Source organism: Cibotium barometz, chromosome 22, assembly GCF_041138505.1.
Source record: "Cibotium barometz isolate CiBa-2024 chromosome 22, ASM4113850v1, whole genome shotgun sequence".
NCBI classification, from domain to species: Eukaryota; Viridiplantae; Streptophyta; class Polypodiopsida; order Cyatheales; family Cibotiaceae; genus Cibotium; species Cibotium barometz.
This window is the reverse complement of record NC_141067.1, coordinates 6,304,831-6,315,320: the sequence shown is the minus strand read 5'-3', so window position 1 is coordinate 6,315,320 and position 10,490 is coordinate 6,304,831. Positions and strand designations below refer to the sequence as shown.

General features: G+C 42.5%; 1 protein-coding gene across 5 annotated transcripts; it reads left to right on the top strand.

Annotated features, from left to right (window-relative positions):
• The first annotated feature begins 4,556 nt into the window (after nt 1–4,556).
• Nucleotides 4,557–9,160, top strand: LOC147626190 (pentatricopeptide repeat-containing protein At5g39350-like). Of its 5 annotated transcripts, none has more exons than XM_086816324.1 (3): nt 4,557–4,578; nt 4,699–4,898; nt 5,745–9,160. In XM_086816324.1, the coding sequence occupies exon 3, from the start codon at nt 5,844–5,846 to the stop codon at nt 8,931–8,933; it is 3,090 nt and encodes a 1,029-aa protein (XP_086672450.1). In that variant the 5' UTR covers nt 4,557–4,578; nt 4,699–4,898; nt 5,745–5,843; the 3' UTR covers nt 8,934–9,160. The 5 variants fall into 5 exon arrangements, with proteins under 5 accessions (XP_086672450.1, XP_086672446.1, XP_086672449.1 ...); XM_086816320.1 differs by having other exon boundaries at nt 5,078–9,160; XM_086816323.1 differs by lacking the exon at nt 4,557–4,578 and having other exon boundaries at nt 4,588–4,898.
• Nucleotides 9,161–10,490: the final 1,330 nt, after the last annotated feature.

Here is a 10,490-nt window from a genome sequence, read left to right as displayed (position 1 = left end):
TCTATCTTGAATGACTAAGGATGCAAACATGTAAAGGCCGTTGCATTCCTTCCCCTCTTCCCCTCTCCTGTAAGGCACAAGTGTTCCCAATCATGTGAGCATCTTTGACATGTGAGCTTATTTAACAACTTTGACTATAGTTATTTCTTCATTTCTTTGATTTCTACGTAGTCCTATTGTGTAATCGTGATGCCTCCCACAAGAAAGCCCTTTGATGACATTAGCAATATAATGAAGATAGATCGAGGGCCATGCTCTTGGTCTATGTTATGCTCGATGCATGGACCTGGTCCATCTTGTACGCCGTTGCTGTGCGATGAGGCTCAACCCTTGCATCTACTGTTCCAAGGGCTGAGTGCATTCCTGCAGCGTCCAGAATTGTGACGCCTCTAGAAGGCTCCTTCATTGTTCGTAATTTGCGTGCAGTGAAGTAGAAAGCTCGGTCCTCATGTGTGAATGTAGCCCATGAAACAATATACTACTATCTTTTTTTCATGTCACTTGATGGTTTATTAGTACATCTGTATATTGTGTTCCAGGTTCCTCTGAAGCTCTAAAAAAGGGCAAAAAGGCAATATTGCCACCTTCTGTTGGGGCCGAGTACCCAATGATAGGAATACAGAGTCTGAACCTTTTGTTCACAAAATCCCTAAATTCCCAGAGAAAAAAACTAAATTGTTTGAAGTCTCTGTAAATAGTTGCTATAGGTACTAGAGATATTAATGTTTGCTCTTGGGAACCACTAGAAGAATTTGTTACGATGGAATGCCTCAAGGGTTTGTTTGCCCTTGAAAAAGGAGGTACCCTAAATCACCTCCATTTTCAGATGGTGATAACTATCATGGCTCCTTCACTCATCAGTATTGGTAAAACCATTAGACGATACCTAGGATGGGAGTTCTGTAAACAAGAAGGAGCCATAGTCATATGCAGAGGGCTACGACAGATTCAAATGCACACATTCAAATGCACACATTCTGAAACTGCCTCACCTAACACAGTGCATCGAAATTGATGAGATTTTCTTTGTAGACAACCCTGGGGGTAGAGGAAGATATTTTGATCCAGTGTATCAACATTTGAATAGTGAGATGAAGATGAAAATCTGAGGAACAATGGAACAGATGCCGATATGCGCCGTGGGAGTCAGAACAACCCTATTATTGTCGATGATAATGATGGTAGTTCCCAAGCAGAGCCAAATTACAGTCAATCTTATCTCTCTGTTTGTGAGAAAACATATAACTTCAAAAAAGCTATCATCGATGGTGATGAGTTTGTCCCACTCTCACCTTCCGTTTGTAAATATGTTGGGCTTACAGAGGAAGAGGGATGTTTTCTCTAGTTAAATTTGTCATCTGTTTGTAAAAATATCATACATAGCAACTTTGTGGTTTTTGGAAGTTTGCTTTGGGCTCCGTTTGTAATATTTGGTTTTCACAAGGAAGATGGTTACTATTTGTACATTGCTTTTACTATGGCGTCTTCACCTATCACATGTATATTTCATCATGAATATACTGAGCAGTTCTGCAATATTGTATTTCTCAAATATTTCTTGTATATTTTCTAATCGATATATAAATATCTGTTCAAAATTTGATTTTGGGTACATATAAGCAGCAATCCATTAATTGTTCTTTATTGTATTTCTTGTTTTCTGTACATGTTTAATTAATTTATATTTGACGTTTGAGCATTGGTTAGATGTTTTTTGGAACTATTGTTTCTTAAAGTTACAATATTGAATACCAGCATTTCTCAACTACTTGGTGTATTTTTTCTCGTCGATACACCAGTTCTTCATTATTCGATTTGTCAAATATTTATGATTTTTGGTAAGTTTTTAAATAAATTATCTATTTATGGTTGAATGTTAATTTTTGATTAAGGTGTTGTTGTTGATTTAATAAATTTTAAAACCTTTGTTTATTAAAGTCGCATTATCACTTAGCTGCATTTGAAAAGTCAGAGCTTGGGTGGTGGGGTGTGTGGATTGAGAGGTTGTGGGGAGAATAAGCTCTCAATACTCATGGGGATACTTGAGAACTAACAACTAAATTACAAAAACTGAGATTTGGGGGGGAGGGGGGGTTCTTAAGCTTATTACAAAGTGAATAGGCTAGAAAAGTGGGGGCTTGGGTAGGGGGGGATTAGGGTTGGGGTGTGAGCTTGAGAAGTTGTGGTGGGGAGAATCAACCCTCGATACTTATGGATACTTGATAACTAAATTATAAAAACTTAGATTTCAAAGGGGTAGGTTCTTAATCTTATTATAGAGTGAACATAATAGTTTTCAAGAATAAGGGGTGGAAGGTAATCAATTTGGATTAGAGGGGGTCTCTTAAGAGACTTAGTGACTGTGATAAAAAGTGGTCTAAGGAGGGAATTTGTGCACAATATGTGGTTGGAGTTCCAAAAACATATGGAACACACAACTATTATGATGCACGGATGGATTAGTAATGCATTGCAAAACAACTTGGATGAGTGGAATCTTATAAAATAATACTTGCAAAACAACCCAGATGAGTTTAAATTAGATAAATATATTTCTCCATGTCACCTATCCTGTTTAAAATACCAATAATTTACAAAACAACCCGGATGAGTTTGGATTAGAAAATATGTCTCCATGTCACCTACCTCATTTGGAATACCAACTCACCCCATCATGATAGTTCTAACAAACAAGAGAAAAGAGGGAAATACTTGCACTATAACACGTGTTTATAGCTTGACAACTTGTTCTTAACAACTCCTTTGACTTGTTTTAGAACAATCTATGGTGATTTGCATGGTAGAGTCACAAATAAAGCATTGCTTAGTGAGTATCTTGGTGTAGTGACCTTCCTCAAAGAGCTGTAAAAGTGATACTTCCATAATAGAACTACATTCTCAGCCTCGCCCTTGGTTGCTTCTCTGAAATTGACCTTGATCACAAGTCTTGGTTGCTATTTTCTGTTACCTTGCTCATGACAATACTTACCTTGCTCATGACAATACTTGGTCTAAATTTGACCTTGATCACCACCATGAGTCTTTGGTCGGGACCATCTTTAGTCTATAGAGTTGTGGCAACGGGCATTGTATCCACATCATGATGCTTGTGTTGATACATATGGGCATCCAACCTAGCATTCTTTAGAAACTGTTTTCAAGTAATATATTTAGGTGAATATGCCATTTGGGTTTATGTTAAGAATAATGTTTCAAGCCTATCACGGTTGTCGTGGGAGGCTATGGCTTTGTTGTCAATATTTTAATATCGTGCATCACTGTCAAATTTACAGTATTAGTTATCTCCAGGGGCTCTAATTATTTATTGTTGTCATAAAGTCTTATAGGTTTTGCTAAACCATTGGGACCTTTGGAGTTTCTGGGTAATTTCTTAAAGAGAATGCCTCGATGAGGCCCTTTAGGTTGTAGATTGCATGGGCATGGGCATGTGAAGTGCATTATCAATGATATGTCCTTGCAAACCAAAGAGAGCGGTTTGTAGGGGAAGCAAGGTTGAGGACCCTTGCTTTCTCCACAAAGGAGAGGGTTGTTCTATCTTGAATGGCTAAGGGTGGAAACAGGTAAATACCCTTGCATTCCTTCCCTTTTTCCCCTCATGCAAGGCACATGTGTTCCCAATCTAGAGAGCATCTTTAACATGTGGGTTTGTTGCCGAAAAATAGCATAGTGGCGTGGTGGCCTCCAATGAGGCCACATACATGGAGAAGACGTGGAGGTATGCTACAGTTGAGGTTGCGAGGAGAATCGTCTCACTTGTGGATACTTGAGAATTGAATTGCAAAAACTTAGATTTCAAGGGGGTAGGTTCTTATGCTTACATAGTGAGTATATTTGGTATGGAGGGGGTTTCTTAGTGACTCTAATAAAAAGAGCTCTAAGGAGGGAAGTTGTGTGAGTGGAACCTTATAAAATAATATTTGCAAAGCTCTATCCTCTTCTACATGTCTTTGTTAAAGTAGGCTACATATGAGATTCCACCTTCTACATGTCTTTGTTAAAGTAGGCTACATATGAGATTCCACCTTTCATCTTCCAACACAAAAGAAGACTTCTCCTAGGAAATTTGATATACATGCTTCAATCATAGCTTCAGATGTGCAGCCTTTGGGAGACTGCCTCTCCAATGTATCACCTTTCACTACTGGCCTAGTCCCAACAGGATTTTCAATAAATGCCACTTGGTGTAGGCCTTGTTGTTAAAAGAATTTCTAGACTATATATATATATAATTATTGTTCCCAAAAAATATTTGCAAAACAACCCCGATGAGTTTAAATTAGATTAATATATGTCTCCATGTCACCTACCTCGTTTAATATATGACTCCATGTCACCTACCTACCAAAAATTCGCAAAACAACTAAATATATATCTCCATCTTGTTTGAAGTACCAGCTCACCCCGTGAGGGTCAGTGTTCGGAAAAAAGTTTTTCCCAAAAAATGGATAACTTTCATGTAAAAATTGTGAAATTATTTACAAAAGAAATTTTTTTAATGTAAGGGTTTTTGCTCAATAACTTCTCAAAATTTGGAGGTATTTGTACTTAAATTTGAAGGTAATTTTCAAAATATGCAGGTAAACATGCAGGTGCACTGACTGATAGAATACTTGCACTATAACAGTGCTTGTAGCGTGATAGCTTGTTCTGAAACAACTCGTGCTTGTTCTGAAACAGCTCCTCTGACTTGTTGGATCAAAGAGAGCTATAAAAGCGATACTTCCGCACTACAACTCTCGCCCTGGGCTGCTTCTCTAAAATTGAGAGGTGTGGCAATATCTGTCTTGAGAATTGTGGCTATGGGCGCTATATCTGCAGGATGCATGTGTTGATGCATATGGTCATCCAACCTAGCATACTTTACAAACTGTTTTCAGGTAATATTCAGGTGAATGTCATTTAGGTTTATGTTAAGAATAATGTTGCAACCCTATCATGGTTGCTATGGGAGGGTATCGGCTTAGTCGTCAATATTTTAATTCGAGTGCATCACTGTGAATTTTACAGTTTTAGTTGTCTCCTCAAGGGGCTCTATTTATTTATGGTTGTCACAAAGCCTTACGGGTTTTTCTGGACGGTTGGGACCTTTGGAGTTTCTAGGCAAGAGAGTTGAGGCCCTTGAGGTTGCAGCATGGCCATGGGCATGGGCATGGGAACTGGATTGTCAGTGATATGTCCTTCCACACCAAAGAGAGCAGCTTGTAGGGGAGGCAAGGTTGAGGACCTTCTCCATAGCGGAGAGGGTTGTTCTATCTTGAACAGCTAAGGGTAAAGACACTTGTATTCCTTCTCTTTTTCCCCTCTTGCAAAGCACAGGTGTTCCCAATCTGGTGAGCATCTTTAACATGCGGGGCTGCTGCTGACAAATTAGCATACCTGTTGGTGGCCTCCAATGAGGTAATAGACATGGACAAGAGGTGGAGGTATGCTTCTTCAGGGCGGCCTTGGTTAGGGAGATTGGAGTGGCTGCCATGGAGTCCTCTGCAAAAGGAAAGACTAGAAAACACTTGTAGCTACCTTTTAAAGAATTGTGCTGATCGGGGGAGCAGCTGAGCGAAGGAGGGGAGGGGGATCGGGCCTGTAGGGATTGCAAAAGAAGGGATTGTAAGAAAATGGGATAAATTCGGCTTTGCTATCAAAATTTTAATACCAGTGCATCGCTGTCAATTTTACAGTTTTAGTTGTCTCCACAAGGGGCTCATGGTTGACACAAAGGCTTGCAGGTTTTGCTGATTGAACAGTTGGGACCTTTGGAGTCTGGAGTTTGTGGGCAATTTCTTAAATAAAAATGCCTTGATGAGGCCCTTCAGGTTGCAGAACGCATGGGCATGGGAGGGATTCCAATATCCAGAGAGATTATTCACTGCCTTTTGCTGGAGTGCAATAAAAGGAAAGATCTGGCAGCAGGCAGAAGAGTGCATGCTCTCATGGTTAAGAACGGGCTTGACTCGAATGCTTTTCTGGGCGATCATCTTATCCGTGTCTTTACGTCTTGTGGGAGCCTGGAAGAAGTTAATGATGCCTTTCACAAGGTTTCGAAACCAACTGTATACACATGGAATGCAATCATATCGGCTCATGATAAGCTTGGAGAAGGTGAGAAGGCTCTTGAATTGTTCTGTGAAATGCAAGCGGAGGGTGTTGAGCCAGACAAGTGCACGTTTTTTTGCAGCTTGAAAGCATGTGGTAGAATAGGAGCTGTAGGACAGGGCAGGCTACTACATCATCTCATTATTGAAAATGCACATGAATCCAAGATGGCCATTATGAACACACTTGTTGACATGTATGCAAAATGTGGAAGCTTGGATGAGGCACATAAAGTATTTGATGGAATGCCAGCTAGAGATGTGGTATCATGGGCTGCAGTCATCTCAGGATGTGCACAGTATGGGCATGTTCATGCTGCTCTTGAACTTTATATGAGAATGCAGCAGGAAGCAGTTCAACCGAATGACGCCACATATCTGGGGATGCTGAAGGCATGCGGCAGCGTAGGTGCCATACGCCATGGTCGGATCATACACGACCATATAAATCAAAGTGCTCTTGAGCTGGATGTGGCCATTGGTAATTCCCTTATTGATATGTATGGCAAATGCGGGAGCATAGAAGAGGCAAATAAAATTTTCAACATGTGGCATAATCGAGATGTGGTGCTATGGGGGTCAATGATAGAGCAATATGCCGAGAGTGGACATGGCTTTTGTGCACTTGATTTGTTTGATAAAATGCAACAGGAAGGAAAAAAACCGAATAAAGTGATTTTTTTGTCTGTCTTAAAAGTGTGCGCCCTCTTAGGGTCGTTAGAGCTTGGGAGACTGATACACAACCTGCTTATTCAGAGAAAAATGCATATGGATGTGGTTGTTGGCAGCTCTCTCATTGACATGTATTGTAAATGCGGTAGTGTAGAGGAGGCACACAAAGTGTTCAAAGATGTGCAAGAAAGGAATGTGGTGTCGTGGGGTGCAATGATTGCAGGATACACACAACATGGTCATTGTCAGCTTGCATTCGAAGCTTTTGAGGAAATGCAAAAGGGGGGGATAAAGCCCAATAAAGTCATCTTTTTATGCATTTTGAAAGCATGTGGCAACATGGGAGCAGCACGACAAGGCAGGCTAGTACATGAACAGATTGACAGAAGAGGGCTCTTATCAGATGTGGCTGTGGGGGCTGCCCTTATTGAAATGTATACAAAATGCCAGTGCCTTACAGAAGCCCGCAAAGTGTTTGATGAATCAGGGAGTCAAGATGCTGTGATGTGGGGTGCAATGATAACAGGTTATGCCGAACATGGGCATGATCTTATTGCCCTTGAGCTTTTCAAAAAAATGCAGCAGGATGGCGTAGGGCTGGGTAAAACCACTCTATTAAGCATCTTGAAAGCATGTGGCAATATGGGAATGGTGGAACAAGGTAGGCAGGTACATCGATTGGTGGTCAATCTTGGATTGGGAGAGGACTTAACTATCGGAAACACCCTGGTTGACATGTATGCCAAATGTGGAAGTTTACAAGAGGCACAAAGCACCTTTGCAGACTTGCGTGGTCAAGATGTAGTGTCATGGGGTATATTGATCACAGGATATGCTCAGCATGGGGATGGCCTTCTAGCTTTTGAAGCTTTTAAGAAAATGCAGGAGCTGCACATTAAGCCAGACAAAGTCGCATTCCTGGGTGTCTTAAAAGCATGTGCGAGTTTGCAAGCCTGTCGTGAGGGAATGCTCATACATGAACACATAATCAGAAATGGGGATCTTGCCTCTGATACAATTGTAGGGAGTGTTCTTGTTGACATGTATGCGAAAGGTGAGAGCCTACATGATGCACGCAAAGTTTTTGACGACTTGCCCAGTCGAGATCTGGTGTTGTGCGCCCAAATGATTTCAGCATATGTCGAACATGGGCATGGTCTCCTTGCTCTTGAGCTTTTTCAGCAAATGCACCAGGAAGGCCTAAATGCTGACAAGGTGGCTTTTCTATGTGTTCTGAAAGCATGTGGCTGCATAGGAGCAGTAGGGCAGGGTAGGCTACTACATGACCAGATCATTAAAAATGGACTCATTTCTGATTTAACTGTTGCGAGTACTATCCTTGACATGTATGCCAAATGTGGGAACCTGGAGGAAAGTCGTAAAGTGTTTTCTGGAATGCAGAGCCAAGACTCTGTGTCATGGGGTGCGATAATTAACGGGCATGCCCAGTTTGGAAACTGTAGCCTTGCTCAGCAGTGCTTGGAGAGCATGCAACATGCAGGCGTGAAGCCAAACAAAGCCACATACACGAGTGTTCTCAGTGCTTACAGTCATGCTGGGCAACTTGAGCAAAGCCATAAGCACTTGAAATCATCTCTAGAAGACCTGAGCACCACGCCATGTATTGAACAGTACAGTTGTATGGTGGACCTTTTTGGCCGTACTGGGCACTTAAACGAGGCCGAAGACCTAGTCTGTACCATGCCGATAACTCCAAATGGTAGTATGTGGGTCTCTTTGCTGACTAGCTGCCGGACACATGCAAAAGTGGACCTAGGAAAGCGATGTTTTGATGTCCTATCGCAATTGCAACCAGATGGCGCGTCTGGGTATGTTCTCTTGTCAAACATATATGCGGACACACACAGGTGGAAAGATGTTGATGACTTACAAAAGCTGAAAAGGTCTGTTTATGCACAGAAAAAGCCTGGGATAGCCTGGATTGAGGTAAAAGATAAGGTGCATGAGTTTATCGTGGGAGAGAACAATTACCTAGATGAGTTTGATATGAAGGTGAAAAGATTAAGTCAGCTGTTCAAGAGGGAAGGTTATGTGCCGAAATTGGACTTGGTATTGGAGTCACTAGCCATGGAGAGTAGGGTAGCATCTCTCGTACATGCAGGACAAGAGATCCGTACTGCTGTTGGATGATTGAGCATACCTAAAACCGGCCTTCAGAAATCTGACGGGCGGTGGAACAAACACTCGCACACAAGACACTTCATCACCCATGAGAACCTGGAAAAGGAAAACAAACAGGGGAGCTAGAATGCTCGTGCAAATAGTACAAGGACATCGATTGGCCCCAAAATGCAGTGGCGCCCCTTGCGGTATTTCTTTACTTGATAAAAAATGAGTACAAAGTACAACTTGTCGAATCCTCTACCAGTAGGATCCCTTATAGCTTTTCACCCAGGACTTTTCCCAATAAGAACTCTCGCTTAGTACAGCAAAGCATTCTATAGAGAAGGCACACCTATACGACACCTCCCTGCTTGAAAAGGTCTTCTCCATCTCAACCATGGATCCCACGAACCCTTTCCCAAACAGCAGTAGGGCTGTACCAAACCATATGTCCTTCCTTTAGTCACAGCCTGCATGTAACCTCTAGAAAACTAGAACCTATTCACATGACCAAAGACATGCTTTCCACACGAAACCAAAGACCTGTATCTGATAAACCAAAGACCTGTATCCCATAAACCATAGGCCTGTTTCCTCGATCCCAAAGTCTTGTTTCTTCTCGAAAGACCAATGTCCTGTTTCCATGACAGATAAATCCACATATGCACCATCCAACCAATCACGGTGCCAAAAACCTAGAGAGAGAAAGATAGGGGACGTGTCAAGCAAACCCTGAATACACATAAGTCCAAGATGAAGAGCAACACATCTCTTCCAAGAACATCATCCTGTGCATCTTAACTTGATCCTCTGTATCCAAATCTCGTGACAAAGCCTGCTTGCGAAGATAGAGAGAGAGAGACCCCTTGACTGTTAGTCCCTCGGTGCCTCCTTCAACTCACCTTCTTCAAGAGAGAGAGAGAGAGATCCACGCTGACTGCTTCCACACATGCAGCCACCTGGCGTAGAGGGCCTCCCATCTGACACTCGTCTGGTTGCTCGACTGTCTGCAGAGAAACTCCTGCCTGACGCCGGCCTAGCTACCCATTGCTGGTTGCCTATCTGGTTGCTCTACACTGCCCATTTCTGTCCGGTTGTAATCCGTACATGCAGCGGTAACACCTGGCGGCGGCGACGGCGGCAGCAGCAGCAGCAGCAGCAACGCCCATGCACAGCAGCGCCCAATAGCAGCGGTTGCACCTGGCGGCAGTAGCAGCAGTAGCGACGGTAGCAGTAGCACCACCCGCCTGTCTGTAGCCATATGTGCAGTAGCGCCCAGCAACGGCGCGCAGCAGCGCCCGTCAGTAGTAGCGGCCCCATGCACAGCAACATGTGGTACGCGTAGCAGCACCTGGTATAATCCAGTCGGTGACTCCCACACGGCAATCTCCACACGGCCACCTTCATGCTCGCCACCCTTCAATTTATAAGGAGGTGATGCGCTTTTTCTCAAAACGCCAAAAGCAAGGATTTAAAAATGCATGCCTCCATAAAAATAATATTTTAAATCATCAAAGGTTTAAAAACCTTATGAACTCAAAATCCCTTTTGTCCCCTTTCACACTTGGGCTGGTCACATATTGG